Source organism: Crocodylus siamensis, chromosome 2, assembly GCF_052110815.1.
Source record: "Crocodylus siamensis isolate JL-2025a chromosome 2, ASM5211081v1, whole genome shotgun sequence".
Lineage (NCBI taxonomy): Eukaryota > Metazoa > Chordata > Crocodylia > Crocodylidae > Crocodylus > Crocodylus siamensis.
The window spans coordinates 246,088,847-246,112,038 of NC_143396.1; the positions used below are offsets into that span (position 1 = coordinate 246,088,847).

General features: G+C 39.2%; 1 protein-coding gene across 4 annotated transcripts in view; it reads left to right on the forward strand.

Annotated features, from left to right (window-relative positions):
• ARHGAP5 (Rho GTPase activating protein 5) overlaps nucleotides 1–23,192 on the forward strand; it is a 123,154-nt gene that overhangs the window by 36,747 nt on the left and 63,215 nt on the right. For 3 of the 4 annotated variants that reach the window (XM_090033577.1, XM_090033573.1, XM_090033574.1), the window contains exons 5-7: nucleotides 7,275–7,352; nucleotides 15,374–15,505; nucleotides 21,040–21,145. In XM_090033577.1, the coding sequence (XP_089889703.1) occupies nucleotides 7,275–7,352; nucleotides 15,374–15,505; nucleotides 21,040–21,145 (316 nt within the window). The remainder of the gene's footprint in view (nucleotides 1–7,274; nucleotides 7,353–15,373; nucleotides 15,506–21,039; nucleotides 21,146–23,192) is intronic. The other variant, XM_090033575.1, reaches the window with a different exon arrangement.

Consider the following 23,192-nt stretch of genomic DNA (forward strand, 5'->3'; position numbering starts at 1 on the left):
TCATTTTGTATTACGTATGCTATAATATATACCATATATTCTAATATATAATTATAAACCATGTGAAATATTATGCATGCATGCATATGCCACTGTCATACCATGAGAATATTTGTAAGCACTATAAACTTTGGTGTTTGAAATGTTGTACCAGTCAAACTGTTGTAGAAATGTGAATAAAAAAGTTGCATTAAAATGACTTCTATAAACATCTCTTAAAATCTTTGATAAACATTTTGCCTAACAAATTAGTCTTTGAAAAATCTACCTCTAATCTGTGGATGATATTGCTTTCCAAATGTACTCTTATATTAGTGGTGGCCAACCCACAAGTATTCACGCTGCGAGTGGCATGTGCAGCTGGTATTTTTGGCATGTATTTCCCAGGTGCTGCGATAAAGGATGCAGCAGCAGTGGGAGTTGGGGCAGCATGCTAGAAGTGGGTAGAAATTGGGATCAGTGCTCACTTGAGGGTTTGAGTCCATCTGCACCTGCTTCCATAGCTCTTGCAGATTCAGTTTTGCCACCTGCTAGTGATGATGGAATTTGATGGCACTAGGCAACTGTGTGCTTGATGATTACAGTGGCACTTACACTGTGAGCATTTGCAAAAAGGGGTGGTCACTGCTTTCTTAAATAACTTAAACAGTTAATTATGTGAGCATTTTCAGTACTGCGAGAGAACAACAGTTTTAAAGTAAATACTGTATTTACTCAAATCTAAGATGACCCCCCCCACCCTCCTCAATTGGATTTTATACAGTGTGTACAGAAATTTTTATTATTTTCTAGCTATAGAATCTTAGGTATTGGATAGATGTCTCAAATTCATTCCTCCCCTCCCCCCCACTAGTCCAGCAGGGAAAGCGGTAGCTGGGCAGGGGATGGGGGGGTCAGGTTGCCCTTTTGCCTTGTGTCTTCCCTCCCCTGTTTATTCCCCCTGCAGCCTTTCTGCCCTGCTATCACCAGCACCTCCCACCCCCAGGCCTCACAGTCTCTGCCTGTTTCCCCCACTGTTCTCCTTAATGTCCGCCTCTTCCGTACCGCTCCCCAGTCTCAGCTGCTTGTCCTTCCACTCCCCCATCACTTCCATCTCTTCATGTGTCTCTGCTTATTGTCAGGTGCTTCCCTGGCTCTTTTCCCCCCCAAAGTACAGCATATGGAAATGCAGCCCCTGCCAGCCTTGCAACAGTGTTAGTGGCTGGACAGACAATGCGCATTGTCAGTATTGCTGATTAGTTGGGTGGGAGACAGAGTTTCCCTGTGCTTTGTGCCCAGGAGGAAATCTGAGGAGGAACTAAGCTGTGTCTAACAGTAAGCGTGGGGGAAGGAGGCAGAGACAGGGAGAAGCTGCACAGGGCAAGTAGAAGGGGGGCAAGAGTCTGCTGTGGGTTTGACTGGCTCTGGCCTCAGTGCAGGGCCAGAGTCAGAGCTGTAGCAGCCACCTTGTCCCTCTTGCTTTGTATGCAAATTTCTGACAAGGGGCCTTTTCGCCCATGCCAATTGGGACAAAAATCTAGGCTTAGATTCAAGTAAATATGGTAAATGCTACTAGGGAACATCCTAAAACATGGAAATTGTACTATTTAAATTCGTTCAAAGTACACTTGATTAAAAATCCAATTTCAGGTGGTGGTGGAGGAATAGTTTTGATTATTCTAGAAATGGTAATTCCTTCCTTTTTGGCATCATCAGGTAGCTAGATAAGGATTTACTCCCCCCTCCTTTGCTGCAGTCTAGCAACCTGTCCTCTCTTTTTGAAAAAATCAGATGCTGCAGTCAGATGTTTCAGTTTTTTCAAGCCTGTGACTTTTCTTAAAGAGGAGATGCATATGTTTTTTTAGGTGTTGTGCTGATTCTGATGGGCCATATGGTTGGGCATGGAAAATTGCAACTGATGTTTGATGATAGGACTTGGCCTTTCAGAAGTGTTATGGCGTCTTACAGAAGAGCTAAAACTTCCCACCCTGGTTGGACCTGGAGTGTCAAGCTTCATAAAAGTGTCGTCTTAGCAATTGTGACTGCTTTCTGTGTGCTTTCAAGCTGATGGGGAACTTGATTATGTTGAGAAAAAAGGTCACAGAGGCTTCTGTTTGGGAATATGCCAAGCAGTTGCCTTCAGAGGTCTTGGAGGCACTACTAGAAGCAAGGCTCTCTCTCAAGTCTAAGGCATTTATATAGGGTTCAGTGCAAGAAGAAAAACTTAATCCTATACCAGAAACTTTATGTAGTCCTTCCAGCTCAATCAGATACTGATGAGCAGTTTGGAGACCTAAGGAAAAAGCCTTATGTCAAGATTTTTACCAGAGGCTGTGCTTAAGTTTTAGCTGTCAGAATGATGCTTCAATTTTTGGTAGACTTTCTAAAGAGACTATAAACTTTGTATCTTTGATGAATGAATCATAAGAAGAGAGATGGAAAACATTACGTTCCTGAAGGACTGCTAAGACTGCAGGTTAGAGTTCAGTTGCTACAGAAGTCAGTTTAGTGATTAGATCCCAGTCCACAAAGGTATTTAGGTGCTTAATCTTTCTCAGTTCAGTGGAAATTGGATCTAAGCTTAAATCCATTGTTTCTAGTTCCATTATATCCTTCCACATGAAAGCTCTGTATGTGGTTACAGAAAGTCTCTCAAGAGACTTTCCTTGATGATATTTGTACTAGAAAGGCCTGGAAAGATATTTCGTTGGCCTCCCAACTTCCACATGAAGCAGCATTTTGATTTGATAAATTTGCCTCTAGTGCTGTCCAGCAACATTTAAATTTCAGAGTGTCTTATGGCTCTGTTCTGGAATCCCAGACTAAGTTCTGTCTTACAGTCTCATCCTTTTTAAATGGAAACTTTTGGGTTGTGGAATACCTTGGACCAAATGCTGCTTTTTTCTTCATCTGAAAGAGTCAGTGACCATGTCTATGTGAGATGCTGACTGTGCAGTAGAAACTAGCTGCTGTGTGGTCAGTGTTACCTAAAAGCTGTTTGGCAACTTACTGTGCTGTAACTCTGGTTACTTGTAGTATAAACAAGTACTAAGTGACTGTGCAGTAATGACTATGCAGTTAGTGTCTTGTGTAGACGTAACTGATATCCATCTTTCCGACATTCAGTTCTTCTTTTATTACTTTCCTAAGACATTGTAGAGAATCTACAACCCCAAACTACAAGGGACAGGAACAAAATGCTTTCAAATGTTCCTTTTGAAATTAGGACCTGTTGGCCTGCTCTGTGCCTCTGATCCTGGAGTCAGACTTGCTTTTCCTTGTTAGTGGTTTTCTATTGTAGAAGACAACTCTTTTGTTTTCCCTTTAAGCAATTTTGTGGTGTGGTGTTTAGTCACTTACCCCAAGGACCAGTGGAGTACCTTCTGGTCTTTCTGCTCATCTGCAGCCTAGGCTAAAAGTTGAGATTTGCAGTCCAAAAGAGAAATGTGATTAGTGGCACTTTTTGATTTAAATGACTTGGGTTTTTCATCATGGTACATGTATTTCAAAATAAGTGTTTTACTGAAGTCATAAAACCATCAGTTCTGATAGTAGTTCTTAAACTAGACATCCCTCCTCCCAACTTGGTTTATTGAGTTCAAGTTGGTTCTCTCTTTGTTCATATACAAAAAATGCAAGTGAATCACCTCTTGAACTCTTTCATTTCATTGGTCCTACTTTATGAAAATGCTTTATCCAGGATCTAACCATGAATCTGTTCTGTCAGGAAAAAAGACTTCCAAAGATGTGTAGAGTACTTTTCCTTTTAAGCTTCTGACATTCTTATTTTTCTTTTCAGTGAAAGTTTGTTCTGGTGGCTAAATAGTTATTGATTTCAAATGGTGAATGAATAAATGGTTATCTGATTATCACAGAGATACGGTTACCATTTGTTTTTTGAGCTTGATCATCAATATCTTAATACTACATTAGTATTAAATAGGTTTTGTATTTAAAAGTATGAACCTGAAAGAAGAAAAAACATTAAGCAAAACATGTAAATTTTACCCCTAATTTAAGTTTTAATATAATCACACTAAATAACTTTTAATAGCACATGCTACCCCTTGAGTTCTGTGAATTTGTTTTATTTTATTCCAGTTAACTAAACACACTATAAAAGCTGTGGTATCAGTCCACGGAGTCCATCTAATTCATAGGTAGTGGGTTCCAAATATGGCTGCAAGCCATCCAAACCAATACTTGGTCTATGCTCATTTAGACAGAATCAACCAAGTTGTTTTTCATTTTCATCTGTTGGTACTCTTCAGAAATATTTAGGAACTTTGTAGTTTCAGTAGAATACGTGAAGGAAAGGATCAGAAGTTCTAAAATAGACTCAGATAAATTAGAAAGACATTTGCACAAACAACCAATTAGGACAGCGTTTCTTGTTCTCACTATATTACATTCAATTGAATACACACTTAATCTGTTATTACCCTGTAGATTTTTGTAGTGACAATATCTGATGACACGTCAGAGTTTGTCTGGGGGGAAGAATTCTCTCTGTTCAGCAGCACAGCTCCATATCCTGAGAGAGCTCCCACTCATTAAGAATATAGCATCCCTACCTGCTTAACAACAAACACAGTCAGGTTAGCCATTTTCTGTATCGTCTCTCCTTAAAATAATTGGGTTCAAATTTACTGTCATGTTGTTCAGAATCCCAGCCATCTGCAGACTTTCTACTTCCAGGACAGTTTCACAACAGCTAAGTTTCACTGAAACAACAGAATACCTGATTAATATGGAAAAACTTGTAACTACAAGAGACAAACTTTTTCATGCAAGAAATAAATACGGTATTTTTTTTAATACTCTTTTTCTTTTCTTTTGGTATTCACTTTTACTGTCTAAACTTTGCTTTCAAATTTATCAGTTCCATAGAGGAAATCAAAGTTTTAGCCGCTTAACTAATAAAGAGAGTTTGGGGCTTTAACTTTCTCCTGTTTTGGTTAGTAGCAGTGGTTAGAGAGAGAGCCTTGTATCATAAGGTGGAATTAATATTTGGGCTTCTGTCAGAAAAGTCTGTAGTGAAGTAGAAAATATAACTGAGACCTAGATTTGAGAAGGAAAGGTAACTGGTATGGATGTCACTGCAGTAGTAAAGAAAAGGATTAGCACCTAATAGTTTTTTCTTGTAAATGGGTCAAAATTTTATACTAAATAATCCAACACAGTATAAAATTTGTCACCTGCAGTTTGTTTTAATAATTAGGTCATTCTTAAGGTGAAGGCTCTTTTAAGTTCATTACATAATTAAAATACTTGAAACCTGATAATGAATATAAGACATGGATGATTACCTTAAACTGTTTAGAAGCTCAGACATTGTGCCATGGTATAGGAAGGTGTTCAATTAGACTTTAAAACAACAGTGTGTTTTTAGTTTGCGAAAGAACAACTCTTTTTAAAAAATCTCTTTCCATAATGATTGCTATATTTTTGTTTGCTTGTTTTGTTGTTTGCTTTGAGTCTTTTGGTTCACTAAATTATACAATCCAAATGCTTCAAACTCTCAGGTAAGTAAATTGGTGGATTTGTAAATTTTGCCAAAATGTTAGTTTGAATATATTTTTTTCAGAGAACAGTTGAGTGATGACACTGTCTTTGGCTGCAATTAAATCAAATGTGTAATTTTAAAATAAGTAACCTGTTAACCGGTTACAGTTTGCTTTGGGAATATTATTAGAGCAAACTAGTGGCATACCAAGGTTTAAGCTCGTCTGTGCCTTCATGAGGGTACATGCATATAACTTAAACTGTTAGTGCTTATTTGTTAGTGCATACTGGAATATTTCATATTTATCTTTTATATATATATATAATTTGTGAATAAAATTGTGACTTCCTAAATCTGAGGCAGTATACTGTTACAATTATTACCTCAGGAAGTTTTCTAATCTCTAAGGGATTAGAAACAGTGGTTTAAGAGCACTTCCTAAATCTGCTACGTCAGGATTTAATTTTTAACATTATTGGTGTTCCTGTTATTTTTAAGAACTATTGTGTTGCTTTAGAACTTAAAATTCCGATTTTTTGTTCTGTTTTTTTTTTCCAAACAAAAACATAATCTCTCCACTTGTTGCATATAGCTAAAGAGTTATAATGGTAATGGTTAAAAAATGCTGCTAATCCCTCTTTAGAAATAAGTGATTTTTAGCTGAGCCAAGCACACTACGTAATTAGTATTTTTATTACCTCAATGCCATGTAGTTAAGCATAGTCACCATGACTGACACAGAATGCAAAGTTTAGTATCAGAATCTCTTTAGAGCCCTTATGTTGAACTTAAAAGACACTAATTTCAAACAGTAATTTTATGGTAGTGTGTGTGACCTTGAAAATTATGACGTATGTAATAGAAGGCATTCTGTTAAACTTTTATAATGTGTGGCATGGGCATGTGCTGGGAAGGGGCTAGGGCTGTGTTGCCACAACAGATGGGCCCCTCATGGTTCCCCTAACGCCCACTCCTTGCATGCCATCCACTGATGTAGGCATACTTCTTTGATAGCTACCTTAATTGTAAAGGTAGCACAGTATTTAAGAGAGAGAATTGGTGTAATTTGGTGATGCCCAATGTTTTCACCCCACAGGCCAAATGAACAGAGTGGGGCTGGGCTGTGGGCCTGATAAAGCCAGGATTTGGCTCTCACTGTCCTCTCCCTGGCCTGTAGTGTATGGAGTGAGCCCTTGGGGTCTGGCACCACTGGGCTTGATCCTAGGAGGCCTAGAACCAAGCACTCCCAGCCCCCAGTGCTATCCCTGCCTGGCCCTGAGCACTGGGATTGGGTGTCTGTTGAAGTGAGCAGGACTTGGGGCTTCCCACAGGTCTGGAAATTTGGTGTTGGGGGAGTGGTGTCACAGCTGTCCTGGCACCAAATTTCTGGACTTGTGGGCAGCCCTGCAGGCTGGATGATACTGGTTGAACACCTTTGATATAATTAATGAAAATAATTATAACATTTAGGCATAAGAAAGTTTATTTTGGGTTTTAAGGTTATCTCTGGTAGAGATTAAGATAAAAAGTTAGTGTTGGGTATGCTTAAGGCCTTTCATTCTCTTCTGTAGGAGAGAGTTCTGACTTTTTTCTCAGAAATCAGATGAGACTACAGGTTTGATGCATTATGGTAGTTTCTGTTTCTATATTCTCAGCACGTTATTTTGAAAGAACTTATATACAGTTCCTAGTCATGATTGATGAATAATTATATAGTGTTTGTCCAGCTCAGTATTCTGTAAAATACAATGTGTTTTGAAAAAAAATTTTTTTTCCTTCTCCCCACAAGGACTGTGTACTGAAGGTATCTACCGTGTTAGTGGGAATAAAACGGATCAAGACAACATTCAGAAGCAGTTTGATCAAGGTAATGATGGACCTCAGTATTAGGAAGGAAAAAATCACCTTGAATTTATTACCCAATAGATGTTGCAGTACAGGTAAATTGTACTGAAAAATGAATTTTTTCCTTCAGTGTTTGCACGTAATTTTAGAAACTAATGGTTGATTAAAAGGAAAATGAGACACTACTACCATTGATAAAAGGCATTGCTATAAATGCTTAGAATTAATTACTATAAAAGTATTAATATTGGCTAATTAATTTGAATGGAGGCATTTGACAAGACTTTAAACATTCTCTTTAGGTGAAATAATAGTTTCTTTAAATAAAGCAGGGAAAATAGATCCTTTTTGAGTCTGCATTTTAGGGTGTCTTGGGGAACTAGGATCTGTTTCTGGAAGAAGACATTTGGTGTGTGGGTATGTAGTTCCCTCCAGAAAATTTTCAAGTTGTCTAGATTCCCATCTCCCCTTTTTGCCAGAGCTATACTATCTAACGTATTAGACCTTCATGCAAATAGCTCTTCTTCTGAGTAACTAAGCATCTTCTAAAACAATTATTTACTTAAGGTTTGCTAGGGGTCTTAAGATTATTTCTGTCAAGCAGTAGGTAATATTGAGGTACAAAAACTGACTCTGTGACCAGCTGGAGAGCAAGGGCAGTTGGAAACCTTCCCCTCCTTCTCCCCCCCCCCTTCTCAACTCCCCACCAGCAGCACAGCTAATGAGAACCCTTGAGTGAAGGAGCTGTTCTCCCAACCTTTGGTCAGAGCAAGAGCAAGTGTGGCAGAGCTTGAATTCTTCTAATGTGCCTTATGAGCATGTACTCTACCCTTTCTCTCCAAGACATGTTTAAGTAAAGCATGTCACATTGAGTGTTTGTTTACACTGTGCCTGCAAAGGAAAAGGTGATAAATGGCTTCTTAAAGGGGCAGCCTTGAACGCTGTTTGGGGAAGGAGAGGAGGAGTTGAAGTCATGCTGCCATCACTGTAGTGCAGCAGAGTTCAGTCACAATCATGGAATCCTGTTCCAGGAAGGAGGGGATGCATGTCAGTGCTGTAACATGCCATAGGTTGAAATTAAATCATGATGTGAATGAGCTGCAAGGACATGCTGCATTCTTTAACCCATTAATTGCACTTCAACTGCAATGTCTGTGAGGGGCCTAAAGAGCATACAAGTATACCTGCTGAATCTCTGTGCTGTCATAATATAGTTACCCCTCTGGTAAAGTGTCTGACTGGGATGAACAGAGGTGATGATGGGAGAGGGACTCAAACTACCCTAGTAGAGGAGGTCCACTGGACCAGGAGATCATGAACTCTAGCCCCGTTTTGTTCCCAAACTTTTATTAAGTGTTGTGAAGCACGCATTATTATTGAGTAGTCCCTTGGAGAAGTAAGTGTCCGAGTTTTTCCCTTTAGCAGATTCAGCAGTTGGTATTCAGCTCTGCTGTAGTAGCAAAAGTGTCATTCCTGTAGCTGTACTGCTTCTCAAATAGATAAGGCCAAAGATGCATGCTTAGTTTACTCTTTGTAAAATGAAATTATTCATGTATAATTACCTCGGCAAAACACCCTGCAATATCCAGATGGAAGTTGGTATCATTAAACAGTTCTATTATAACTTGTGGAGTAGGAACCACAGAAATATAGGTTCTTTTCTAGTTATGATACAGACTTCTGAAAACTATCTGAAATAATTTGATTATCAGTGCTTAAGACGTGATAGGTTATGAAAGTTATGGAGAAAAAATTTCAAGGGGAATGGAATTCCATTTTCAAAAGAAATTGAGGATCTTCAATTCCTGACTTGTTCTTGAAAATTACTTCTGTTTTTTCCACTTTCTCTGCCTCCTCAAAATGATGGGTATTTTAAAGCAAAGCTTGAGCTAAAGTAAACGGTATGGTTAACTGTATGCAGAAACTAGCATCTGAAAACAGAACTGGTATGTTGCTTAGTTTTTAATTATACTCTTCTGGACCAAACACACACTCCTATTTCAAGACCTGGTCTTTCCCATCCTGTGGAGTTCCATTTTTCTCAGGAAACTGTAAAAAACTTGTTGTCATCTTTCATGTACAGTTACAGAAAAATCTTTTTCTCATCCACGTATGACATTTCTAAATACCTTACATTTTCTGAATCCAAACATACAAAATATTGAGAGGATGCTGTGTATGTGTATTTCTCTTCAATTTCATGTGTACTGTTGTTAAAGAAAGTTCACATGTACTGTTATTCCAAAGAAGATATAATCATGAAGACTGTGTAAGGTGGTGCTTGTAAAAAAACAGAAAATCTCTCAAGATGTCTGGCCACCCAAGCATCAGAGTCAAAACACCTACTCTGGCCATATCTTGACTTAAACAAAAGGTATTTTTTAAAGTGTGCTAATTCAGTGTTATAGTGGAGAAATGTTTTGAACTCTGCTAGCACTTGGGCTGGGCAACTTGTCATACTTCTTCAAGGCATTCCTCAAGTGTTTATGTGCCCTCTGTGGTTTTTTTTGTTTTGCTTTTTCATTTAAAACAGCATGTTTCTTCAAGCCCCAATGGGAAATAAAATAACCACCCCACCAATGGGGGTGGTCATTAACAGGCCTTTTAACATTTTAAGCTCTACTGCTGCTTTTTGAGCTAATTGAGAGAATTCTTTCCAACCAGTTAGTCATAATTTGGTTTTAAACTAGCTATTTTGGCTTGTCTACTCTACAGTCAAAAGTCACTTGTAGAGACGTTCTCAGTTGTTTTAATGCAGTTCTTTCCCAAAATGTTTCTTTTCCTTATCAGATATAGTATGATAGTGGTCACCCTCTAATGTGCTGCTGTTACAAATTAAATATCTTAAGAACTTGGCTATGCTGTCAGCTTTCTCAAATTGTACAAAAATGAGTTTTAGAATTTTCCCACTTCTAACAGTATATTCACATGGATTCTCTCTAGTGTTGTTTCAGAAAAAATAGGTTTAGCTTAGGAAATAGAATATGTATTGCCATAAATTGTGGAATATTACTTGCGATTATTTGAAATACTGCAGTACTTTCAATAAGTCGGATATTAGTAGCTCCCTATAGACCTGCTGAGTGTCCTTATTTTTATATTTGTTTTCTTTAGAATTTTTGTAATTTTTTAAATTTTAGTGCCATTGAACTATGGACATTTGTCACAACAGCAACTGTTTTAGTTGCCTTGTACTTAATACATACAACTAATTTGACTAGTAAGGATGTATTTTTTTTTTTTAAATAGTTTTCATTGTAAGCTGCCTGCAGTCTTTGGAATTTTTTTTCTCATGACATCTTATTTAAGTTGAGCGCATAGGAGGATTTAAACATTAGCTATTTAATGTTATTTATATTTACATTGATAAAGAGGATCTGCACAAATGCATTAAATAGGGTTTTAGCCTTTTTTTTCTTCTTTAAAGGTATAAAAGTTATCAGCATCTGCACAAATGCATTAAATAGGGTTTTAGCCTTTTTTTTCTTCTTTAAAGGTATAAAAGTTATCAGCTTTTAGGGCAAAAATCCAGCTGTTAACTGAGTGTTGGCAAAAATTTTCACTCTTGGCTGTTTTTCCCTTTGGGAAAGCATTTAAAGCATCTAGCCTATTCTTATACTACACTTATCACTTTAGTAATCCAAGAGCTTTCCAATAAAGCATTAAGCAATATGAATAACACCTGCGATCAACTGCTCAAGGGGAAAATTGCATGTGTAGTGAGTGGTGTGTGTTTTTAAAGGTTTTGGTTTTCATTTTTAAAAAAATTGTATTTGGAATGAAGGTGGGTGAGGTTTGTGATGATCTTTCAGTTCCTGTGGGAGTTCATTTCACAGTCTTGGACAGGTCTCCGAGAGAGCTTTCTCCTGCGCAAATGAACTGTATCCTTTTTGTAGAGAGCTCTACTGTGTCAGAGGAATGGCATTGTCAAACACAGACTCCATCCTACAGTGCTAGAGGATCTTTAAATTGGGTCCAAGCCAGTGTGCACTTCAGCATTACAGAATCCAAATACATTTTAAAGATATAAGAAGTCCATGTAGAGAACAGCAGGTGGGTTGATGCATTTGCAGAACCTCTTGCTGCAGTGTTCTGTGCTAGCTGATGTTTTCCAGATGCTGGAAGGTTCATGCCCAGATGTTTCATTATTGCAGTCCCCCAATAGGTGATAAAGAAATAACTAGGGCCATGTCACTGCCTGCCATTATGGAACAGAATCACTTGAGAACCTGACATGGTAGAAAGTGTTATTTGTAGAAGCTGCTGTTTAATGCCTGCCTTCAGCATCAGTCAAAAATTTAAGATCACTATTGTCTGTCTCTCAGGAACAGGATATTGGATTGGATGCACAGTGGTCTGATCTGATACGGTAATTTCTGTGCATCTAGCAGACATTTCTTAGCTGTAATTTCCTGATGAGCTGTTACCTTGTTTCTAGCTGAAGTATTTCATTTTGGGGTAAAATATTATCATTAATCATTACTAGAAGTTCATTTTTTTTTCTTATGAAAAAGTATGACTAATGATTGTTGTTTTAGCAAGAAACATTTGAAATGTTTCCAGTACAACCTGCAGCCTTTAACAAAATAAGTAAAGTACTTTGAAGCAAATAGTGTATTGTGGTGATCATCTAGATTTCCGTGGCATGTATTATTTTTCCTTATTTACATTCCTCAATCTTTGCTAATCCAATAATTCAGAAGTAGGTTTATTTAAAAAAGAAAAGATCCACTTGGACCTTAATAGTAGCAATAGTAAAATTCATCATATATCCTGGAGCAGATGAAATTTCCTTTTTTTCCCTGCTATATTCTGTTCTGTGTGGCATGCCTGAAAATAATGTCCTTCAAAAACATGAGCACCAAATGTGAAGAGAATTCCAGATGAGTCTTTTTTTTTTCTTTAAATATGTAAGATCACTGTAGAACTTTGAAATGCTTGCTTAGATGCAGCGTCTAGACCCTGTGGCATTTCCAATTTTAGCCTTGTTTTAAAATCTTTAATGGTCTTGATTTCTGTTTGAAATCTCAAGATCTACAATAGTTCCACTTAAAAATACAAGTCTTGATATTTTATAAAGCCGGAGTGGACTGTGATCCTCCATAGCTGTTTCCATTTTTTTTCTTACCCTTACTTAAAGGGCCTCAGCACAGGAATTCTGCAGTGGTGTATACAAAAAAATAAACTCTATTTCCCTTAATTACGTAGATCATCATTGGTTAATCAGTGTGCAACAGGGGGCACGCTGGTGGCTAGGTCTCATGCTGGCCCACCCACCTGTCCCTACAAGGCAACCGAGACTGGGCAGACTGCCATGAATTTGCTGTTCCCATAACCTGGTGGAAAATGCAGGAGACAACCCATTACATGCCTTGATGACAGAAGGCACTATCTGCACCTCCAAGCTTCCTCTGCACTGCAGCCACTCCCTCATAAATGGCATCCATGGTGACATTATGCTTCGGGCCTAGAGCTGGTCCAAGCTTAGCCCTCATTGTCAGGCCTTTTTCATGTGCACATTCACACTGCCCTCCTCTCAGTAGGGCCTCTTGCACTCCTCCCCCTCTCACAGGGTCTCTTTCTCACATTGAACAGCTTGTTCCGTCCTGCTCCCTGTTGGAACGGCCCCCGTAGGCCATAGGCTTTATCTGGATCACACCTTGGGTGGAAGACGTACAGTCTCCTGGGCCTCTTCGATGACCCTGACCTGAGCCAAGCTTGCCCTGGCCCCTCCTGGGGTAGCTTTATATAAACATACACAAACACACACAGGGCCCCTGGCCCCACGTATTGGGCTCCCAGTCCTCTGTTCCCCTTTCTGGGACTCTACACTTCTCTCAACTTGCTTTCCAGGGTGTTGGCCCATGTGGTGCCCTTCAGGCTGTCCCACACCCCTACTCAGCACACCCCCTTGGGCTGCCCTTCAGCTTTACTCAACCCTCTTCCTGGCCATCACTACTACCCCCTTTCTGGGGTTACACATCCATTCCCTCCTTTGAGGCTTGGGTTTCTCTCCTGTGGAGGCTTGGTGGCCGCAGCTGTGCCTGGCCCCTTGTACCTACAGTGGTGTAGGAGCTAAGGTGCCCCAACCCACCTTTCACTGGCATTCACTGACCTGGCATTTCCTGGGGGTTCCCATGCGACTAGGAGCCCCACCAGGCCACCCATCCTCATCAGGGTGCAGTTTTAGGTCATGCCCAGGACCAGGAGCCTTCAAACCATCCCCATAAGCTTCTGCTCTTACCTGCAAGATGTTTCATACAGCCTTTCAGCCAGACAGTGTTTCTGCCTGGCTGCCAGCAGCAAACTGTTGTGTTTATGTAGGCAGCCAGTGTTTTTAAATGGCTGCTGCAATCAAGCACCTTCTGGCTGCTTGACTCATCCCTTAAAGTGGCAGGCACTGCAAGTGCATTGCCAGACACTGAATTAAATGGAAAAGCTAAATAGACAATTACCATATTTAACGCGATCCAAAACAACTTTGAATTCAAGATGACCACACCAAATAATTGGATTCTGTATATGGAAAATGTATAAGCGTTATAATTTTTCCATGTATAGAATCTACTTAGTGGAAGGTTGTCTTAAATTTCTACTCGCTATTGCTGTGGGGGGGAGGGGTCAGATACCCTCTCATTGATCCTGCACCCCTTACTTTTCCTGCCTGCCCCCATACTCCCTGTTCCTCACTGGTTTAGGGCTGGAGGGATTGGAGCTTGAGTAGAAGGGAAGGAGTCAGGGCAGGTTGTGCAGCCTCCCCTGTTCCTTCTCCCTCTCCCAAGGTCTCTCTCACGCTCTCCTGTCTGTAGACCCTCTCACGTACTAACTAATCATCTCAGCCCAGGGCAGGTGGTGAGTCAGCTCCAGTTTCAGCCCTGACCCTGAGGTTGGAACTGAGCAACCACCTGCCCTGAGCCAGTACTCAAATCCAAGATGACCCCCCCCCCCCCCCCGCTGATCATAGGCGGGGAAAAGCCTTGTCTTGAATTGAAGTAGATATGGTAATCATGTTTGTTAGCTGTCATGTTGCTGTAGTGTGCATTTAGTTGAGTTTGTATCTTGGGGCTGCATTAATAGAAGAATTATATGTACAAATCAAAAGATGATACTGCCATTCTACTTGGTGCTGGTTAGGCTTCTTCTGGACTACTGCACCCAGTTTTCAACTCTGCATATTTAGGAGGATGTAAAGAAACTAGAAAAGGTCTAGATGCAAGTGATGGAGATGATAAAGAGGTTGGAAAGTAAATCATACATGGAGAGGCTGAAGCACCTTAGATGTATTTCATTTGGAAAAAAGATAAAGGAGAGACATGGTAAGTTTTCAGGTATTTGAAAGGTTACCATAAAAATGGAAGGACATTGTTCTCCCATATCACAGAGAGCAGTGGGTTTTAAAATGTAGCAAAACAGGTTTTGATTAAACTGAGAGTATTTCTAACTGCAAGAACAGTAGGAGAATGGAACAATTTAGGGAAATTGTGGAATCTTCCTAAGGGAAGGTTTCCAAGAAGAGATGGTGTTACAACTACAGCAAATTCTGCATTTCATAGAATCATAGAAAATTAGGGTTGGAAGGGACCTTGGGAGATAATCTAGTCTAGCCCCAGGCTCAAAGCGGGACCATCCCCAACTAAATCATTCCAACCAGGGCTTTGTCGAGTTGGGCCTTTTAAAAACCTCAAAGAATGGTGAGTCCAAAATCTTTCTAGGTAACTTGTTGCAGTGCTTCACCACCCTCCTAGTGAGAGTTTTTTCCTAATATCCAACCTAAACTTTCCATTTGTTTTTGGGGGGTTAATTGAATCGAGTTTTGAATTTCTTTACAGCTCTATGACTGGATTTGTTGCGACTGCAGGTATATAGTTGCCCATTTCTTTCAGTTACTATTTTAATAAAATTTTGGTGACATTCCCCCTTTTAATATTTGTAATGTGAGGGGGTTTTGGGGGGGGTCCTTTTTTTAATTGAAAGTTGTATGCAGTAGCAGCTGTCAATCTTGCTTACACTACTAATAAATTGTTTTTTCATTTGGTCTTGCAGATCATAATATTAACCTAGAATCTATGGAAGTGACAGTAAATGCTGTGGCAGGGGCTCTTAAAGCCTTCTTTGCAGATCTTCCAGATCCTTTAATTCCTTACTCTCTACATCAAGAATTGGTCGAAGCATCAAGTAAGTAATAAATCATTTTGTTTTTGATTAAGTTGTACTGTTGCTATAGGATTTAAGTTTATTGCATGTTGAAATAGCTGTTGTGAAACAGCACCTTTTAGAATAAATCATCTTAATGCAGTTTACTGTCATTCTTTATAATGAATACTTTATTACAAAGAAATTTATTCAATAAACTTCGCAGGAGAAATTGAAATTTGTTTCCCTTGTTTGAATATCTCATCTAATATAAAGAATCTTGATTATATCAACCTTTCACTAATACTGCACATGAAAGAAGCCCATTTAAATTGGTACAAAAGTTTAGTAATGGGAGAACACTAATGAAATAAAGATGTTTTTGAATGTAAGATTTACAAGAGATGGTACATTGTTCTATTTATGATACTTTTTGAAAGCTCTTTTATATTTTAAAAAATAGCTTTAACAATATTATCATGTATTTATCTTTAATATGTTTCATTACATTTCAGTTGCAAAGCATATCAGTTGTGAATTTTATCTATTTAAAACTTTCCTTTCTTTGTGTTAGATCAGCTCAGGGAATTAAATTTGTAGTAGACTTTCATAAAGCCAGAATTGCATATTTTGCCAGGTTGAGCTCTGACATAAATTGCTCCTATGTTTTCTTAACCAAAACATGAAGCTAGAACCATGATAATCTGTGCCCTTAATATAAAAGGCCAGCTGGATGTTTGTGGTTTATATACTTATAGGTGAAGCTGTTTGCTGTCTTACTTCTCAGTGGTTTTAGTGGGATTGCTTGGTACATTTTCCTCAGACAAATGTGTGTTTTTTTTATTTTAACTTAAATTATGAAGGATTTTGAAAAAAGATACTTATTTATATAATTGCCAGTTTTAGAAAGGAGTCTAGATTAAAATTTATTGTTGGACGTTGCCAGTGTTGTTATTTTAAATTTCAATTGAGCATATTTGAGAATATATTTAGTTGTTACAGTACCCCAGAGCTTCAAATTAGTTTATTAAAATACTATCTTTATGAATGTATTTCTAAAAACAATGTGCCAACTCGAACTGTATTTTCATAAATATTCTGCAGCCTGCTGTTTATTGTAACTTGTAAAATATGTTTGCCAGTATCTCAGCAGTAGCTAGCAATAGTTATCTGTAACCGAGTTTCAGAGGAAGATTTATAAAGAGTATATGCTCTGCCTGCAGACTCATTCAGGTTTGAAGCTTTTCGGTGCTAAATGGAAACACTTTGTCAATGATATTGCTTAAGGTTAGGTAAGAATTGGGCTGTTTGTTCCTCAGAGACTATGTCTTCCTAGTCAGAAGTATAGGGGCTAAAAATGTAGTTATACATGCTAGAATTTATTGAAGGCTTTGAGGTGGAGGGGTGAGAAAATGATCCTTAATACTACAAAATAGGGAAAACTTATTTTTTTTACTTATATTAAGAAATATTTGAACAGATATAACTTGGAACCCCTTCTGGCTTTATTTCTGGAGCAGAGTCCTCTCTACTTTCAGATCTCTGTAGAATTAACACACACTGCAGTTCTTTTCTTCTTGGCAAACTTTGAATGCCCCTTTCTTCCCCCCATCACGTCAGCTGTCTTCTAGATTTCTTCCTCTCTATATAGTGAAACATGTCTAAGCTGGAATTTCCCCAGATGGGGAAAAACCTCTGTCTTTATAGGGGGAGCAGAGGTGTTTGCCTGTCTGTCATGCTGGATCATGGGTGGTCAGGTCTGGAGCCACTCAGATTGTGATGCCCACCAGGGTCAAGAGGAGCAAGCTGAATGCACCAAAGACTAAGCCAGAGGGAAAAATCAAAGTGGTCTGGGATCAGGTTGAGCCCTGTTGCCTGGGTATATTGTCCCTGTGTAGCAGTCTATATGGGAGAAGTGGAGAGTCAGGTGACCTCTTGACGCTGGAGGGGCCAGTCAGGAGTTGACAGAGGGTCAGGCCCTGCTGGAAGCTTCAGGCTAGCCTTGCCCTTTTTGGGAGGTCAGCTGTGGGGTGGCAGGCCTGGATAAATGGCTGTGTTGGCCAGGCCAAGGCCTGATGTTGACAGCCCACTTAGTAGGGAGACCCCAGGCACTCTGCTCCCTGCCTGATCCTGCCAATGAGCTGCTTGGTGTTACTGAGCAGAGGGAGTCTGTCATGGTCAGAGGGCCAGCAGAGCTCCAACTTTGCTAGCTGTGCTTCTGCTCCAGCATGGTGTTCTGGCTGCAGGTCCAGGTCCTGCAGAGATTGCTAGAGTTTGGACTCTTGCCTGTGTTCTGAAAGCCCAGATGAGAAACCCGGCCTCTGCAGCTATAACACTGGCAAGAGCCCCAGTGCTCTGGCTGAAGGGCTCCTGGGAATAGCCCTGGGTCTTGCAGGGTAAAAGGCAGCAAATAGAACTACCCCCTGTCCTGCAGAACACCCACGAACACTTCTGGTCCTTGCAGGCAGGGGGCCAGCTCTGCTTGCTGTCCTGCAGGACGAATGCCTGTGAACAGCTTCAGTTGTCAAATATAAGACAACCCCCCATTAGTTAGATTCTATATATAGAACATTTTGTTATAAATTTTCCAGGTTTAGAATCTAATTATTGGAGGCTTGCTTTGAATTTGTCCCTCTCCCTCTGTTACAGCATGGAAAATAACTTTGGAGGGGTCAGGTGGCCCCCTTGTGCTCTGTCCCACCCCCAACACTTTCTCACAGCCCCATCTACTTCCTTACTATTAGATCCTCCTTTTCCTGAGCACATGGAAGTAAGGAGTGAATTTGAAAAAAATGACTGAAATAATTTACCTGTAATTTGCATATAGTATAGGGATGTGAAAGGTTAAGTGATTATTAATTTAACCGATAAGCCCAGTGATAACTAGCTAGCTCACTAGTTATTGTTTAGCATGGGGCAGGATGCAATCTGACAGGGAAGGGGTGGAAGAGAAGCCATCCAGTGCCCCAGCAGAAACTGGAAGGTGGCCGGGCAGGTGGCAGGAAGAGAGGAGGGGAGGGCGTGGGGGAAGGCAGAAGGGGACTAGTACCTGTAATGGTTAAAAAGAAAAACAGCAGGCAGCTTAACAGCTCATCAATTGATCAGTTAATCTGCTTGTTCACAGGTGTTCTCTCCCTCCCAGCACAGGGCTTCATGTGAGCTGTGTTGTCTAGCAGGGCTTGCCACTGCCACGTCCCCCCACCTTCACCACTGTGTGCAGATCTGGGATGTATGTGTCACTGATGCCTACCCCAGGGGTGTGTACAGCAGCAGGAACTGCTCCCCCAGTTCCACTCCGTCACCACAGGGGCCTTGATATGCCTTCTCCCACACTCTTTCCCTCCCTCACACCTCTTCCCCCGCAACAGACTTACCAGCAGGACGCTGCTCTTTAAGCTGCCAGGCTTGCATATTGGCATTTGGATCGGTATGGGCCGCTATGGTTTGTTGTTAATCGGCTATTGGTATCGGCCCAACATTTTTTTTATCAGTGTACCCCTAACAATAAACTGATATAATTAGAGTAGGGAAACATATTTTTTCCAATATTTAAATCCCTAATATAATACCTGTAGACTTGGTTCATCTAGAATTGGTGCATTTGAAATTGCTGCAAGTTTTAGCAAAAGTACTCCATAGATGCACTTTTAAGCATCACTTTTGTACCTACTCGTATACGGTATAAACTGTGTTATATTAATTCAAAGCCAAAATGCTCATGACTTGCCATATAGTTCATTGGGTTGGGCCCCAGCAGAGTCTACAGGATTTCAAGCCATGGTCACCCTGCAGCTCAGCACTTCTTAGTATGTGTGTGCACTCTAGATTTCCCCCTTCCACCCAAGGATTCATGTGCTAATTAGACTCCCCCCACCCATGACTGGAACCAGGTGTTCTTGTCACAAGTCCTGGGATCCACCAGGAATTTATATGCAGATGAAGCGCAGGGCACCCTTATCTAGCTGGACCTCCACCTATGGGAGGCCATGTGCAACAGGCTGAGAGAGGGGACAACAGAGGGTTTCTTGGTGAATTGTTTGGGGCCCTGTTTGGTGTTGCTTGTCAGACCTATTTAAAGATGGTGAACAAAGGGGAATAATTGGAAATGGGAAAGAAAGGCACAGCTCAGCTGTCTGAGTGAAGAGGAAGTCGAAATGTATCAATTGTAGTGGCTCCCTGTAACTTGAAAAAGAATCTGTACTGAGGGAAACCAAACCCCTATCTTACTCAAACGGACTGCACTAACCTGTCCTTGGAGTAGGTCCCTATCAGTATGTTTGCCCATTATGGGCCATGTGTTTACAGGTTTCACTATGACTAGTATTTGTCTGTTTTCTGCCTATCGGTGCTGAAAATCCTCTGAACATACTTTAGTGGGTTTTCAAGAGAAGTATATAATAGCGTTCTTGTTTGTTCCAATTCTGTGAGCTTCTATTTTCTCACTGTTTTAAGAAAGTATAAACAAGTATTTTTATCTAACCAGATTTCTTCTAAAGAATCAAGAGAGAGCTTAAGGTCTTCTACTGCACATGCAACTCAGAAATGATAAAACTGCTGATCCTTTTGATGTTTTGGGGGCCACAAAATGTTTCCCAAACAGTAGTCAGAGATGTATCACTTGCATGCATTCCTGGAGAAACTAGGCACATACTCTTCTGTCCCTTTCTTTCACAGATACTACTAAAAAGCTTGTGAAGAGCTTTTTAAAAAAGCCATAAGCTTTTTTAAGTTTGTTTTTTTTTTTTTCTTTGCTTGCCAGCATTTCTATGTAAATGCTGTTGGGTCACCTTCAAATCACAATTTGATTTTTCAGGTGATCTTTGCCGCTGTTCTTTTCAAAGATTTGGATAAAGCCTGTACTACTGCAGGTGAAAAATTGCAGCAGTGATTTGGTCTTAAAGTCTGCATGACTGCCCACCTATGATCCTAACTGTGTCAGTCAGGCCCACAGCCTTAGAAAGTTACTGACTACCCTGTTATACTGTTTTCTGTACTTTATCTTAATATAGTTATTTTGCTTACTTCTTCCAGCTTCTAATTTTAAATTTTTTATGTGGTGTTCTTAAAATATGGGTTTTTTGAGGGAAGGAAGGTAATGTTGGACTAGTAACAGGCTTAGAACATTTTTAGTTCATGAGTACAGCCCCCCAGATTTTGGGAAAACTTCAATCAAGTCCTACTGAAATAGTTTAAATAGTAATGTTTTGCAAATAGAAGAGAATTGGACAGTAAGACCCTCCTACAATGAGTTTTTGATCATTTTAGAAGTGAAAAATGAGCTATTAAGTGACTTTTTCTACTGTAGACACATACTACTACTGAAATGCACAAAGCTGTAAGCAGACACAGATCACGTTAATTTCCTGTGATGGAGAAGTAAAAATATAATGGTGGTTACATGAAGAACGTATAAAATACTCTCTCACTTGAATATTTCTTTATAGTATGGGTACATTATATCCCTTAGTATCTTAGGAGCCCTTGAATACTACAGATAAGAATTAGAAACACTTCATGTAAAAAAAAAAAAAAAAAAATTAATTCTTCTGTAAGAACTTTATTGTTTATATCTACAGAGATCCTGGATAAGACTGAAAGACTTCATGAGTTAAAAGAAATCGTGAAGAAATTCCATCCTGTGAACTATGATGTCTTCAAATATGTAATAACTCATCTAAACAGGTTTGGTATTTTTTTTCTGATAAAATTTTACTAATGATTACAAGTTAAACTCTGATTAAACTGAAACTTTTGTTGTGGTATGTTACTTGTATGTTATTACATATGTGGAACAGGTATCCAGACAGATGAAAAATGTAAGTAAATTAATTATAGACATAAAAATCAGTTAAGGGGACATAGTAATTTTGTCCTCTTTAAAATAAAATGCTCTGATTTAGTAGAATATGGGAGCTTCACCCATGACTCTTTCATTGGATGCAAAAAAATTAGGCTATATGTGGCATATTTCTCTAGTTGCACACAATAGTTAGATTCAGGGATTACATCATTAAAATGCAGCACAAATCCATACAGTGAATTAACTAACATTAAAATGTGTTAATAATATTTAATCTTTTTGCATCTTCTGTCTTATTTCATAACATGTAAATACAATTTAATAAAAAAAATTTTGAAAATATGTATTTCAGTTCTAGTGTATATCTTAAATTTGCACCTCAAATCTCATCTCCAGCATTGAAAGCTTAATAATGCTTTTAAAGTTATTCCATTATTTTAGCAAAACACAGAATTTATTTTAATCTTGGATTAGCAGTTGCACACTGAATCTGTGTGTGTATATATGTGCAAGTAGGTAATATTCGGTGATGGAATAAGTTTAGTTATTCAGCCCATGCAGGTTTTGGGCGTGAAGCGCATTGAATTTGAATTAAGTGCCATTGTAAAAATTAGAAATAACTAAATTGAATTCCTACTTGTGCAAGTTAGTTGAGAGTATTTACTATTTTATCCAGTTTTTAAAAAAAATCTTAGCAATACAGCTCCTCTGCATGTACAGGTAAAAAGGTAGCGTGGATTCTGGCATAAGATCCGCATAGTCGCACTTCCTCTGCCATGCTACATGTGCATAGCAAGAAGTGTGATTGTGGAATCCAGCATAAGATTTTATCGTACCTTATTGCTGATGCAAGGGGAGCCTGAGATGACCATCTCAGGCTCCCCCTGCACCAGCAAATAGCAAGCTCCTGCAGCTGTGACAGAACTCTCAGCCTTATTCGTGTGGTACATAGTCAGGGCTGAGTCCCATCTAAGACCTGTGGGGTGCCCCTGTGGCTAGGGGATTGAAGCATCTGGGTCTCCCAGCTGTGGGGTATGATGCACCCCTTCCTCCACAGCTGGGAGATTGTAGTAGCTGTGGTTTCCTAGCTGTGTGGGCATGGGCTACATGTGCACGTTAAAGCTGGGTAGAAACCAGCTATAAAGTTATTACACATTTTTGAGCAATAACTGTATAACCTGTTGAACCTTTTAAAAATACTGTAATTAATTGGCATATGTAGCCAGTCTAAATTTAATTGTGCACTTAGGTAATTTTACAATGGATGCTGTGTGTAGAAGGGGCTATATTTAAATTTTAGGTTTTTTTCACTTGAAGTGTTTTCATTTGCTTAATAAACTTTCCCTGATATTTTGGTTGGTAAGTACTATTAGGTTATTAATTATTTATCTGATCTTTGTATATAAAACTTACTACAATATTTTAAATAGCACAACATAATGTTATAATACACTTCTTTATACGTATGTACAGAAAATGACAAGGTTAAACATTCAACCATATTAGCATTTCTGAATTTGGGTTGGTTAAACATAGTATTACATTCTACTGGGTATTAATGCGGTTGTGTACTACTTGATTTGATTGGGAGAGCATTGTACAATAAAGTGCCCTGAAAGTTTGGTTTAGCTAACCATGTGATTTGTATTTTTTAAGTGAATTGTGTTGAGTTCAAATGATCCAAATCAGCCTCTGAATTGTCAGTTGAATCAAAATGATCTTCATTAAAACGCCCTTTTCAGATTCTTAACTGAGGAAAAGGCAAAAATAACTTTAAGTATAGAATATCCTTTCTTAGCACAAGGAAAGATCTCCACTTTTAAGTGGATATCAAGATTTCTAGCTCTGAAAGTTTGGAATTGGATCAAGATGGCAGATTCATGCACTATGCAAAGCCAAATTCCATTCAAGAAAATGCTATTTTAGAGG